Raw genomic sequence first — 14,540 nt, forward strand, 5'->3', positions numbered from 1 at the left:
ATATTGCAATTTTGCAAGTATTTGATATATATATATAGCCCTTTGTTGTACATAACATAATTTTTCATTCAAATACTTGTAAACACTAAATGTGTCAGGCACTCTGTTAACGGCTAGGAATATAAAATTGAAAATATAAAAATAAAAGAAAAAAAAAAGACAAGACTCTTGCCCTCAAGGAGCTCACCAACCTGGGCAGAGAAGGGTACTGACGGTGAGAACTTTTTAAGAAGAGGAATCTATAGAAGCTCCTGGACTTAGAGGTTGAATGACTGAGGTGTCAGGAAAGAGGAGAGATGACTGCCAATTTGTGGTTTGAAAAATTGGGTGCACGTCTGAACTTCCAACTGAGTTGTGGGAGAAAGAATGAATTTCAGCGGAGAAGATGGTTCAGTTCTAGACATGCTGAATCTGGGGTGCCTGTTGCATATCCAGTTGAAGGCATCACATAGACAAATTTTCATAGGTTCAAATACTGTCTGGAAAGTTATTATAGTAAACCAGATGGAAATGATGGTGTTCAGACGAGGGTAGAAGCAGTAAAGATGGAGGGACAAAAAGGTACCTTGCGTTCGTATCTTAACGGTGTCAAATTGGTCAGGAGTGGGGTGAGACAAACAAGGAAGATGGTGAAGTGAAGGCAGCTGAGGTTATGATTTGGGAGTTTGGGAAGGTGTCAGGAGAAAGGTGCTTGGGAGTTATCACACAGGAGGTTGAGAAGTTTGAGAGTGACTGACATCACTCAGTCATGGGTAAAGTCCGGAAATGGGTAACGTCCAGAAATGAGCCAGCACAGGCCAGTTTCCTGGGCTACACAAACAGGAAGCAAATGGAGAATAATAACAAAGGGCAGGAAGCTGGAAGGAAATCTGAAAAGCATTGGGGAAAAGGGAGAAGAGAATTTCAAGAAACAAGAAAATTTCAACCAAGTCAACTACCCAAGCGTGGAGTTGAAGTGGAAATGAAAAGCCTACCAGTGGCCTTGGCAATTAGGAATTAATTGTCGAGTGTGCCAGTAGTTTCCCTGACATCATGGGGTAAAAATCATTTTGTATCATTGTGATAAATATTTATTATTTTTAATCATAGCCTACCATTTTAATGAAAATATGTCTAGCTATTAAAGTATGCAAATACACCGTGGCTAAAATATTCATTTCTCAATTATTTGGCATTTGCATTTTTAAACAATCTTTCCCCATGGTGAATAATGCCATAAATGTCATTTTTAATAAAAGGCTAAAACTCTTTCTGGTTAGTATTCACAGATATTATGCACCATCTTTGAATTTGAACAGAGAAATACAAGTAGAGCATAGCATCTTAAAATAATTTAAATATTTCCATCTTGAGTAATTATTCTGCAGAGACGTTTTTTGTTCTTCCTGTTATTTTCAGATGGAGACATCACCAATGTCTGTTGTCTAACCTAGAGGGCACATCTCCAGGGAGAGCCCTCTTCATACTGCAGATGGACGTTCTTGACGCAGCGTTATAGAATGTAATACTCTATACGTGAATCAGCTTTCTTTATATCATAAACAATGTAGCACCCATTAGTAATAGGTTTCTTCAGTTTCAAATGACTGAAGTAATTTCCCACTATTAGCTATTTTTGTTGGCCTCACTTCCCTAGAGCTCCTCAATCTGAATTTAATTTTAGCAATCACAATTCTCTCGTCTAATTAACAAAAAAATGGGGCCACTGCCTCAGTGTCCTGCATTCAACCTTATTTTGACTGGCAATTTTCTAATAATGTCTCACCCTCTTTTCCACCCTGTACTTGCAGTAGTAGTTTCTGTTCCAGGGAGTTCATTCTTTCTCCAGTTCTCTTTGCTCTATTCTGTTTCTTCCATATTTCTTTTTTTTTTTTTTTCACCTCTTATTTACTTAGTAAACTATCCGGATAGTTTACTGTTACAAACTCCTCAATAACATCCATTTATTTTTAGGAGAAATTCCTGGAAGTAAACAGGCCGGGCCAACCCATGCAAAATGGTAACGCTCTCTGGAAATATTGCTGAACAACTTCTAGAAAGGTTGTCTGAACTTCCCATTCTGGACACCACGTGCAGAAGAGTCTTCTCTACTGTGAATCCAGTCCATCCACCATGTACTTAGTTGTAGAACAATATGAAATATATTGAGTTACTCCTCCACATGGCAGTCATTCAAATGTTTAATGAAAACTCTTATTTGCCCTTAAATCTTCATTGTTGCACCTTCGACAGACCTAGTTCCTTTAACAATTCTTTAGGAACAGAACTTAAAGCACTTTCAGCATCCTAGAGGATGATTTGTATCTTGTCCCAAGAAAAGCAACATTCCTCTGAGCCTATGTATAATCATTTGAACAATATTTCACTTGGGTCTGGACTTCACAGCTTTCAGTGAAAATCTTTAAACTATCAAAGTAACAACTTGTGTAGCTGCCATGTCAGCCTGTCTTATGCTCAGCCAAAATTTCTGGGATGGATCATTTTTCTTTTCTTTTCTTCTTTTTTTTTTTTTAGACAGAGTCTCACTATGTTGCCCTCTGTAGAGTTATGTACAGTCATAGCTCACAGCAACCTCAAACTCCTGGATTCAAGTGATTCTCTGGTCTCAGCCTCCCAAGTAGCTGGGACTACAGGAGCCAGGCTATTCTTAGACACAGGGTCTTACTATTGCTCAGGCTGGTCTCAAACTCCTGAGCTCAAGCAATCCGTCCATCATCTCAGCCTCCCAAAGTGCTAGGTTTACAGGCGTGAGGCACCACACCCAGCTGATGGATCATTTTTCATGTGAAATCGTGCTGACATGTTTCCCCACCCTCTACTGTACACTTGAGAGGTTTAATAGCATGGAGAATATTCTATGTTTCTTCATTTCTGACCCAGGCCTACTGTGTACTGAGTTGTAGGTTGTACACTCCCCAACTCCAGGGAGCACCACAGATATTAGTAGTGAAATTGGTATTATTTATTCATTACTATAATTTTCCAGCAAATGACAGTAGAATCTTGAGAAAGGGGCAGGATGTTTCTAATTTGCACACCTAAAAATGCCATTTGAACTACCCCAAAAGACTGTTTTCACTGTCAAAACTGGGGAATGTGGAATCTGAAATCCAATATTTTAAGCATCTCCCCAAGATGTATTATATTGCAAATCTCACAACTGTGTTTAATATATCATCATTGAAATTGATAATTTTTTTAAAAGTTCAGAATAGAACCAAAAAGAAAGACTTATACAGTCCCACTGGAGACCATCTTACACTTTTATCATGAAATTATTTTTATGCCAGGAAAAATTATTCAACTGGTTTATGAATCTCCTATCCAGCCTACATTTCTTTGTTTTTTGTAAAAGTAAACCATTGTATTTCAGATATTTGGGGGGAAGAGAGGTTCATAGAATTAATATACATTTATTTATTGGGGAAATTTTATAAAATACACGAGAACAGAGGAAGATAATAAAAATCACCCAGAGATAATCATTGTTAAAAATTTTGTGTTATTGCTGTTCATTGAAAAGACTGATCATATTGATAAACCCCTAAACAAATTCACCAAGAAGGAAAAAAATGAAAGCACAATGTAAACACTATTGGGAATTTTTAAAAAATGGACATTGATACATATAGTAAATATTAAATCTATCATACAAAAAGAGCAGAAACAAACGTCATCAAATGTAAGGTGAGTGTTCCTACTTCTGAAATCTGAAATACTCTGACATCCAAAACTTTGGGAAAGCCAACGTGACATTCAAAGGAACATTTCAAATTTTGGATTTTCAGATTTAAATATTGAGCCGGTGAGAAGCAAATATAATTGTGCATCACTTTACAACAGGGATGCATTCTAACAATTGCATCGTAAGTCGATTTTGTTGTGCAAACATCATAGAGTATACTTTACACAAGCCTGGATGGTGTAGCCTGCTATACACCTGAGCTGTGGCTCTTGGGCTACACCCACCTGCACAGAACGTTACTGCACGGAATGCTGTAGGCAATTGCAAGACAACAGTAAGTATTTATGTACCTAAACATACCTAAACATAGAAAAGGGATAATAAAAATATAGTGTTGATCTTATGGGACTACTATCTATATTCAGTCATCACGGACCAAAATGTTATTAGGCACTTGACTACATTCCAAAATAAGAAAAAACCCAAATCCAAAGTATTTCTGGTTTCAATCATTTTGGATAAGGAATATTCAGCCTGTACATTGAAAATGTTAAGTGTTCGTTCCCCTGGAAAAATAAATTGTGTAAAACGTAATCAAAATAGAAACTTTAAATATATGTATAATGCCTTAAAAAATTGACACATTAGTTTAAAATTTACTCAGAAAAATAAAACCCAGACTCAATTAGTTTTACAAAACCTGCAAAATTCTTACAGAGATGAGAACAACAACAATGAAGATACCTAATGTGTTTTAGAATTTAATGTAGCTTTTTTTTTTTTTTTTTTTTTTTTGTAGAGACAGAGTCTCACTGTACCGCCCTCGGGTAGAGTGCCGTGGCGTCACACGGCTCACAGCAACCTCTTAACTTTTGGGCTTACGCGATTCTCTTGCCTCAGCCTCCCGAGCAGCTGGGACTACAGGCGCCCGCCACAACGCCCGGCTATTTTTTGGTTGCAGTTTGGCCGGGGCTGGGTTTGAACCCGCCACCCTCGGCATATGGGGCTGGCGCCCTACTCACTGAGCCACAGGCGCCGCCCCAGAATTTAATGTAGCTTTAAACCTGACGAGGGCAGTTTAAGAAAGAAAAATGTTGGGCGATGCCTGTGGCTCAAAGGGGTAAGGTGCCAGCCCCATATGCTGGAGGTGGCGGGTTCAAAAAAAAAAAAAGAAAGAAAAATGTTAATACAGTTTCTTTCATGAATTGATGCCAAAATTATCTTATTTTTTAATCTGAATTATTCTTAATAAAGTTAAGAATCAAATGAAATAAATATAATGTCAAAAACATGCCAGATGGCATTATTTAGGAACCAAAGGAAGGCTTAACATTAGAGGATATTCACATAATTCATATCACAAAGAGGTGAAAGGAAAAAATACATATGACGATCTCAATGTATGCATAAAAGGCATTTCAAAATATTCAACAACCATTTGTGATCTATCAACAAAAAAACTATAACAAATTGGGAGTAGAAATACATTCTTAAGTATATCTTTATATGCTTGATAGGAACTTCCCATCATGTTGAATTATTAAGATATTCCTTTTTGACCTCAGAAATAAGACAATAAGCACCTCCTAAAATGTAGTGAAGTAGGTTTTTGGCTATTAGTTCTTGGCTGACGTTTTCTGCTGAATTTATGTTAGTCAACGGCTTCTCCCTTAGTATTTTCCCTTAGAAATATTGAGTAATGTTACCCAAATACTGGCCTATTCAAAGCTGTCTTTTTCTTTGAGTCTTGACACTTGCGCGGGAGTTCAACTACATAGAAAATCCTTGGCTCCTGCCTTCTTTTTGCTCCTCTGGGTAAGGTTAAGTTTTCTGTGGATAAGTCTAATGTCAACCTCTCTTTCCCTTCCTTAAACTGATTTTTTTTTTTGCCTGACTGCCTACAGGATTTGCTCCAAAAATTTCCCTGGGATATGTCTTTGTGTTGGTCATTCTGGATGACTTTTCACTGATACAATGGATATTTTTTAATAGGTCGATTTAAAGGTTTTTTTATTTTTAAAAAAGTTTTCTTGAATTACAGTTTAAGATAATTAGTCTATTTCATTGTTTTGGCTTTTTTCTTCAGAGATCACAGCGACTGTGACAGATCTCCTTTGCCAGAATTCAAAGCAGGATTTCTCTCGAATCTTTTATCTTTTGTATCTCTCTGCATGATTTATTTGCTTTTTTTTTAACTTTTATCTTTTATGTCCCTCTTTACCTTCCGTTCTGCCAGTTCTTATCCCTGTTTCACATCCTCCCACGACCTGCCCCACTAACCTCTTGTTGCCTTCTCATTTCTTCCTGAAGATCTTGTAATTCTGCTTTGTGATCTTTCTTTATAGCTGTAATTGTTTCAATAATCATTTGTTTAATTAGTGATCGAATTTGGGGTTGTATTTTAATCTTCTTGGTGACCATCTATATTCAGGTGAGTTTCCATTATTTAAAAGAAATTTGTGGCTGTTCCTTTTCCATTCTTTTTTTTTTTATTTTTTATTAAATCATAACTGTATACAATGATATGATTATGGGGCATCATACACTCACTTCATAAACCATTTGACACATTTTTATCACAGTGGTTAACATAGCCTTTCCGGCGTTATCTCAGTTACTGTGCCAAAACATTTACATTCTACATTTACCAAGTTTCATATTTGTTACAATATCTGCGTGTGTATTGCCTTTCTGTTACTCCTATTTGAGTGAGTTGGATTTTTCCTAGAAAAGCCAAGGAGGGTTCCTGTGGGGGGTAGTTTTCTAAGCACTCAGCTGCCTTTGCTGCTGATGCGGTTACAAATTGTTTCCTTACAATCTGACGCGTCCGTGTGGTCACACATCCTCCCACTCTCACCACCAAACCTAGTCCTTTTCTTCCTCAGTTGACTTCATGGATCACTTCATAGGCTTCCTGTCACCTGGGAACACCGATGATACAGTCACTTTCAGAAACACTTAGAATTCTTCTAGCTCTTGGTGAGATTTGCCATTCACCCGCCTCTGGCTGCATTAATCGCAGTCTTTTCCACAGCACTCTCCTCTTATATGGAGTCCTCACTTCTGGGCTGTGCACATTCAACAGTGATTCCTAAGTACTCCATGTGCGGGGACCCCTGTGTGCCTCCCCTTAACCTACCGCGGTGTCCTGACATCCCTCCTGGGCTTCTGCCTGACTCTCCCTTTGGAGTTGGTGGATATTCTGCTGATCTTGTTGAAAATGTCAGTTGTGGGCATTTCTTTTCATGTGTTCCTTTATTGTATTGTTGTTTGGAATGTATTCCAGAAGAAGTGAGAAAATTCAGTTCCTGCAAAAACTATCCCTGTTAACGTTTTAAAATATTTTCTCCTGGTTTTTTTTTTTCTTTTTCTATGAAGATGATTTTGCATAAGGAATCTCAGGGTGCCTGTTTACTTATCAGCCAAGTTAATCTTCAGAAATAAAAAGTGAAATCAGAGCACAGACAGCTTAGCGCACTGCTTCTTAGTAAACCCAGCTGCTTCTTTTAGTGCTCACAGACCTTCCATTTAACAGCCTGTCCTAGGATGATGTGAAGTTGTACAGTTGAACTGTCGTACACAGAATAGATCTTTCTGAAGATTCAAGAGCCTTGTTCATCTTTTCTCATCACCGTTTCTTTTAACTGTCTTTTAAGTTTACCCACATTGATACTATGACCCTACCAAAGGCTGGGTTATAATTTGTCAACCACAAAAACTGAAGCCTAATGTTTATAGGTCTGCCCTCTTCCTGAAAAGAAAAATGTCTTAATTGGGAAAATGAAATTATTAACCTTATAGGTCTTACAGTATTTAAAAGCAACGTCTCACTGACTACTTTTCTACCAAGTCGTTTGTTGGACTAATAGTTGTTCTTGATGCTTCACAGCCGTATGGACCAGGGAAAGATATGGAAGGGTCAGATCACTGGCACTGACACCCCACATAAAACACATTCTAAAATATTTTGGTAGTTCAGTCATGTTATCATTATCCCCGACCACAGCCTACCTACTTAGGAGCTGTATCACTCATTCATTCGTTCAAGAAGTCTTTATATTATACACAGAATATGTCTTTTTGAAGATATATTAGAATGCCTACTGTTTTATATATATATAACAGTATATACACACACATACACACATATATATATATATTTTTTTTTTTGAATGCCTACTGTTGCTAGGCCCTGTGTAAAGGCAAGGGATACAGTGATGGTCAGAAACAGGCCTGAGTCCTACTCTACTGCCCCCTGTTGTCCAGTGGTGAAATGAATATCCTTGAATCAATCACACACAGGCATGTCCGTTTACTACCATGGGAAGGACTATTGTTGAATTATTCTGGGATCTCCTCCCTGGTTCTCTGGCAGTGAACTGTCCACAATCAGGGCCACCCCTTTCTTCATTGGGAGAAATTGTGGCCAAATTCAGTTTCCCACAGGACTAGGGACCCCATGGATTCTAAGGTGTGAGCAACTGGTATTTCTTAGCACTGCCCTAAACATCTAGCACTTAAGATCAGATGCTGGGTCCCTAATCCCAAGACCTTTATTCCCCTGCCTTCCCTCCAGGCAGTGCACCCCTCATACTTGTTCTATGAGGAGTGTTGCCAGCAGAGAGTTAGGTCTCTGCATAGTGAGTTTAACTAAGTAAAAGCCTATCCCAAGTGGTACTTTGCTCAATACTAATGGGAGATTATGTATAATAATATATTGACTGGAGAAGCTCAGCAAAACATGATCTAGGAATTAATGCTTGGGATGAGGTCTAAAGGAAATTAGAGCAAATTAGACAGTGACCCAAGGAAATATCTCAAGTAGAAAGAAGAGTATATATGCAAATATAGGAAGAAGAAAAAGAGTAGGGAATGAACCTAGTGTGGCCAGATCACCAAGATGGTGCAAGATGAGTCTGGACTGATACACAGGACCATCACTCAGGGCCCAGGAGGTCATGGTTAACATTTGAATCATTGTATCCCCGTTTGTGTGTGTGGGAGGAGTGGAGAAAGCCAGTATCAACTTTTGCCTTCTTATAACCTCCCTCTGGGTGGAGTGAAAAGACAAGTACAATAAAAGAGGAGAACCAGTTAGAACACAAATACAGTAGATCCTGTGTAAGGTGACTACCCAAGGGCACGGTCAACATGCACAGGGGGTCAACATAAGGAACTTCCATTAGATCTAGGTGGAGAATGTCCCGTCTATGAAAATCAGGTCAATTTAGGGAGGTAGTCAATATAGGGAGGTTCTGCTGTATTGTATCCCAGGAGAAAGAAAATGATTGCTGGAACTGGGGTTGTGACAGTGACTGTGAGACAAGCGGGGGGTGTCCAGAGATTATAAATCAACACTACGTGGTAATGTGGAGGGTGAGGGAAAATTCACTGGAGGAGAGAATTCCAGAGGAGGAGGGAGATGGAGGCAGGGAGAGTTTGATTCTGAAGGTGCTATGGACGCAGGGCTTTGTAGTATCTTCGTGAGGTTGTCAGGTACCTGAAACTGACTCAGGAGTTCTGGAGCGGGAATCTACGTTTGTGACTCATTTGCATTGGAGAGGTTTTCCTGGGGTTCAGCTTTCTTTTCGCCACACTTCTTCTCCCACCCTTTCTCATTTGAAGAGTCTGTCTTTCGGTAGAGAAAATAGTAGGGAAATAAAAGTTTGAGAGTCTGGTATTTGTTCTTCTCTTCCCTCCTCCCCACTGCTCCTCCTCATCATCATCTGTTCACATTGTACCATCTGGAACAAGCCTTGGGATTTTCCTTCTTCTTTTATTTGCTCCAAGCCATCTCTTGTAAAAAGCCTTTTTTTTTTTTAACCGTCCTTGGCTTTTTTTTTTAATTCATGAACTCGTTTCACCCCAGGCTTCAGCCCTCTTGGTGCACTTTGTACCGATGCTTCTTTCTTGCCTGTACCCTTCCTGGAGTGTGAACTCATTTCTCGGGTTTAAAACAAGTGGTGTTCATTTGGACACTTCAAAACCCTTATTGTGCGATTCCTTGGGTTTCTTTACAGACTTCCTTCTTCTAGTTTCATCTGGACCATGTGGTACTGTTTCGCTGTAATTCAGTTTTGTGACCCTGCCTTCCCTCTGGCGTCATCTGCCTTCCCGTGACATCTGGTCAGACACGCTTCCTCTTCTCATCCTCCCCCTTCTTCCTCTTCCTTTTTCTTCTCTTCCCTCCCCATCCCCTTTGTTCTCTTCCTCCTCTTCCTCTTTTTTCCTATCGGTCCCACTTTTGCAGATTGGGTGTTTTTTTTAATTGAAAACTAACCACAGCTATTAACCTGGATGGACGTGGAAGACATTATTCTTGGTAAAGCATCACAAGAATGGAGAAGCATGAATCCTATGTACTCAATTTTGATATGAGGACAATTAATGACAATTATGGTTATGGGGGGGAAACAGAAAGAGGGAAGGTGGGAGTGAGGTGGGGCCTTGGTGTGTGTCACACTTTATGGGATCAAGACATGATTGCAAGAGGGACTTTACCTAACAATTGCAATCAGTGTAACCTGGCTTATTGTACCCTCAATGAATTCCCAACAATAAAAAAAAAAAGGAAAAAAAAAAAAAGAAAACTAACCACAGCAAGACACCAGCACAAACGGTTCTGTAGGTATGTCCACAGCCGTCCAGTCCTCAAGAGCATCCTGTATTTAGGGTCTTCCTTTCTCTTCCCCCATCTCTCCCTGTCTGAGAGGGAGCATTATTTATTATTTATTATACATAACCAATTCATATGATTATATCTCAATGTTTCTATGACAAATTAATTTTATAACTATTATATAATATTATATATTTTTATATTATTTATAATAGTATAACTTTTTCCAGAAAACAGAAATTATTTTATTAGGCAAATGTAATACCGATGCCAAAATCAGACCAAGGGTATTACAAGAATAGAAACTTACTGACCTATCTCCCTCATCAAATAGACATATAAGCCCTTAACAAATTGAATCCATCAATATATAAAAAGGATACTACAACATGGACATCCTGGGCAAGTGAATTTTATCCTAGGGATACGAAGTTGATTTAACATTCACAGATCAATGTAATTCACTTGTAATTCACTATGGTAGAATAAATTTTTTTACTAAAATACCATCCTCCCAGCTCAGTGCCCATACTCAGGGGTTAGGGTGCTAGCCACATACACCAGGGCTAGCGGGATTTGAACCCGACCTGAGTCTGCTAAACAACAATGACAACTGCAACAACAAAAAAAACAGCTGGGCATTGTGGTAGGTGCCTCCCCACTGGGGAGGCTGAGGCAAGAGAATCACTTAAGTCCAAGAGTTTGAGGTTGCTGTGAGCTGGGATGCCACAGCACTCTACCAAGGGCAACCATTCACCCATTTGAAGTGTATAACTGAGTGGTTTTAGAACTGGGCAACCAGCACCCAAATGTAATATAAGAACATTTTCATGCTCCAATAAGAAGCCCTATACCCAGTAAGTAGTCACCAGTACACTAACCACAGGCTCGGGGCCACCACTAATCTACTTTCTGTCTCTATAGATTCTACACATCCTAGACATTCCATACAGGTATGAAAAGTTTGCCAATGTGTGATCTTTCCTGACTGGCTTCTTTAAGTCAGCATACTGTTTTCAAGATTCATCCGTGTAACAGTTTGTATCAATACCTCATTTCTTTTTAATACCAAATAACATTTTAGTATATGGATATTATATTTTTTAATCCGTTTGTCAGTTGATGATCATTAGGACTGTTTCTACTTTTTTGCTGCCGTGAACATTTGTGTACAGGTTTCTGCATAGATGCTTGTTTTCATCCCACCTGGTCTGTGCCTGATGGTGTAATCTCTAGGTCCCATGGTGACACTAGCTTAACATTTGAAGACAAACCGATCATTTAATTATTCCTTTATTAAATGCAGGCCTGCTCTTATGAAGTTTGGAAAGGAGAGTTCTGGGGCTTGGTTTTACGTGGTGACAAAGACAACAAAATCTAACCTAAAATGGTTTTGCTTGGTCACATTGCTTCCTGTCTACTGATAACCTGGGACTGATCTTGCTGATTGTGGTTGCAGATTCACTTTGTAAAGCTGGATTTTAATCAATACTACCCCCTCAAATTTATGGAGGAAAGCCCCCAGAAAAGGAAGCTGCAACAAGCTCCACACCCAACACACACTTTTTTCTCTGAGATGTCTCTCTATGGAAGTTAATTATTTCTAAAAAGTGAAAAGCATTTGCCAAGCAGTCTCTAAAATATATTTGATTCTTTTTTTTTTGGTAGAGACAGTCTTACTTTATTGCCCTGGGTAGAGTGCCTGGGAGGCACACAGCTCACAGCAACCTCCAACTCCTGGGCTTAGGTGATTCTCTTGCCTCAGCCTCCTGAGTAGCTGGAACGGCAGGCACCTGCCACAATGCCTGGTTATTTTTTTGTTAAAGTTTGGCCAGGGCCGGGTTTGAACCCGCCCACCCTCAGCACATGGGACTGGTGCCCTACTCACTGAGCCACAGGCGCCGCCCTATATTTAAGTCTTTTGAAGAAAAAAAGGTAATGAATGATTAAGAAATGTGCTTATTTTTATTTTCTTAGATCCTTAAAAGCCCCTCTGTTTGTTGGGCCCAGTTTGTGTGTGTGTCTATGCACGCACCTCAACTTTTAAACGCATTTGTCTTTCCATCACTAGTCAATGGAGGATTCTTTTTTTTTTTTTTTTTTTTGACAAGTTGCCGAGATCACTCCCCCATGTGGACTTCTCCCAGAATTTACAGTACCCCCTTATGAGCTGCAAAGTGAAACAATTTTGGTAGGGTAGTGAGTGTGTGGGTCACTGCAACTGCCAGCTGCTATGCAGAATTGCACTGGCTTAAAAATCTGCCCTCAGTGTTCACGTAACTGTTATTCTTCAGTTATAAGATGATTTCATTAAGTCTTTTCATATGAATGAAAATGTAAAGTTGAAAGTCTTGAGTTGTGAGCCCCGGCCAATCACTCTCCCCCCCCACCCCCAAGTCCTGTGTTTACTGCCTCACTCAACCACTTTGCCTCGGCAAATCATAGAGAGAAGCTAAATGCTCTCAGCTGCACTACACCAAATCAAAGCTGAGATGAATAATGAACTTGATTTTCCATAAAGACATTCTGTTTGGCATTCCGGCTAATAAGGTAAGCTATTATTAATAGCAGTTGTAGTGTATGGAAAGGAAAAGAAGGAGGGTTTGTTTTTTTTTAGTGCTTGATTTCTGTGCTAATCCATCATTTTTCTTGCTGAAGTTAGTCTCTTGTTTCATGATGTCTGTGAATTTGAGATGAACAAATTTGTAAAGAGTCCCCCAGTGTACCTTCTTCCTCTGATTTGGTTGTTTATAGCACTTGGAGGGCTAAAGGAGGAATCTAGCCTTTTAGTAAGAATGAAATCTGTATATTAATATTTTTGTCATCTATAGGGCAGAGTGAATTTAGTTAAACAGCAGGGTATTTAGAGGCAGCAAAGACAGGCTAAATTATTTAAGCACTGATTAGCGAATATATTTAGCATGATATAGTATAAATTGGTGCTGAATTTACTTGAAAGAAAGCAAAATATATACATCATGTTGGTTTCTGAATCATTTCATTTCTGAGTTGCATGTTATTCTAGAGAAAGTAGTAATTTTCAATTGCTAAAATTATCCACAGCTTCGCTTTAGGTGAGTTTTATTTTGTAAGATTGGATTTTAAAAATAGCAGCAGAGTGATAATGTGAATTTTTGTTATTACTTTTTGATTTACCATGGCTGCAAAGATTTTGGTTCTTGTAGAAAATGTACTCGTCCACTAAGTTCGTGGAATTAGAAACCACCAGATCTGTCTAGAATTTTATGGCCACCTTGGCTACTGTATCTCAAAAACAAGAAGTGATGGGACAATCACTAAATGCCTTCACTCTCTGTGATGTAGTTTTTTGGTGTTTAACACAGAGATTTTGATTTTAGTCAGAGCATAGCTCAAATCCCTGAAACTAGCAAGGGCTTGGCAAGATGGGGAAAAAGAAGTTATAATCTTCCCTTTTCTATAAGAATGACAAAAATGGAAAATATAATTAAGATTTATGTTCTAGGTATTCTAGGCTAGGGCTGAGACATCACCTGAAAATCAGAGACTCTATTTTCTCAAAGTAGGTGACCTCAAAAGGTATTTCAGGAGATCTGTTCTAAAACAGCCAAAGTATATGGGAAATTTTGGAAAAATGGAGAGGAAACGTTCTTCCAATTCTCACTGTCTCATTTTCATATTCTGTTTTTCTGCATGAGAAATGAGGACCAGGTGTTTTGTTTCATGGAAGTCTTCGAACATCACAATCAGACTTCTGTAGATAAGGAAGAGCTTTTATTTCCTCCCTTTAAATTGTTCACAACATGTACTTTTCCTGGAAGCATGAACAGGATGTTAAGGGTGTGAGCGCAAATCCTTAGCCACTCCTGACGACTGACTTCCACCTAAAATGTCATCTATAGTTCACCCCAAAATTTAGATGTTTCTCTGAAATGCCTCTAATTCAAGGAAACCTTCAAGAAGTAGGACTGTGGCATTTTAGTCTATCACAGTTAATTTTTAAGAATAAGACAGACATATGTTACCTGCTTATACTTCAGGGTTTTAAAATAGGTTCAATTCTGTTTGTGGAACTAGGTGGGAAGCTCAAAATGTGGTTGGCTGTGTTGGACTTGAAAGGCATTCATCTTATTTTCCACTTTTTCCCCTTCCTGTCTCAGACCTCATCCCTCCAGACCACCCCAGCTGCCCCCATGCCCTTTTTTGTTGTTCTCCTCAGTATCACTAATCCAGAACCTATGGGTTCTGTGTTCGTTT

At 38.9% G+C, this 14,540-nt stretch overlaps 1 protein-coding gene across 18 annotated transcripts in view; it reads left to right on the forward strand.

The window, feature by feature from the left end:
• The window catches only part of DLGAP1 (DLG associated protein 1), an 866,993-nt gene that overhangs the window by 517,242 nt on the left and 335,211 nt on the right, over positions 1-14,540 (forward strand). For 2 of the 18 annotated variants that reach the window (XM_053571482.1, XM_053571485.1), the window contains exon 1: positions 12,728-12,854. The exons of the other annotated variants lie outside the window; for them this stretch is intronic. In XM_053571482.1, the coding sequence (XP_053427457.1) occupies positions 12,804-12,854 (51 nt within the window). In that variant the 5' untranslated portion in view covers positions 12,728-12,803. Of the gene's footprint in view, positions 1-12,727; positions 12,855-14,540 lie in introns of those variants that run through there. 18 annotated transcript variants of the gene reach the window in all.

The sequence above is a fragment of the Nycticebus coucang genome, chromosome 19 (genome assembly GCF_027406575.1).
Source record: "Nycticebus coucang isolate mNycCou1 chromosome 19, mNycCou1.pri, whole genome shotgun sequence".
Taxonomy (NCBI): Eukaryota; Metazoa; Chordata; class Mammalia; order Primates; family Lorisidae; genus Nycticebus; species Nycticebus coucang.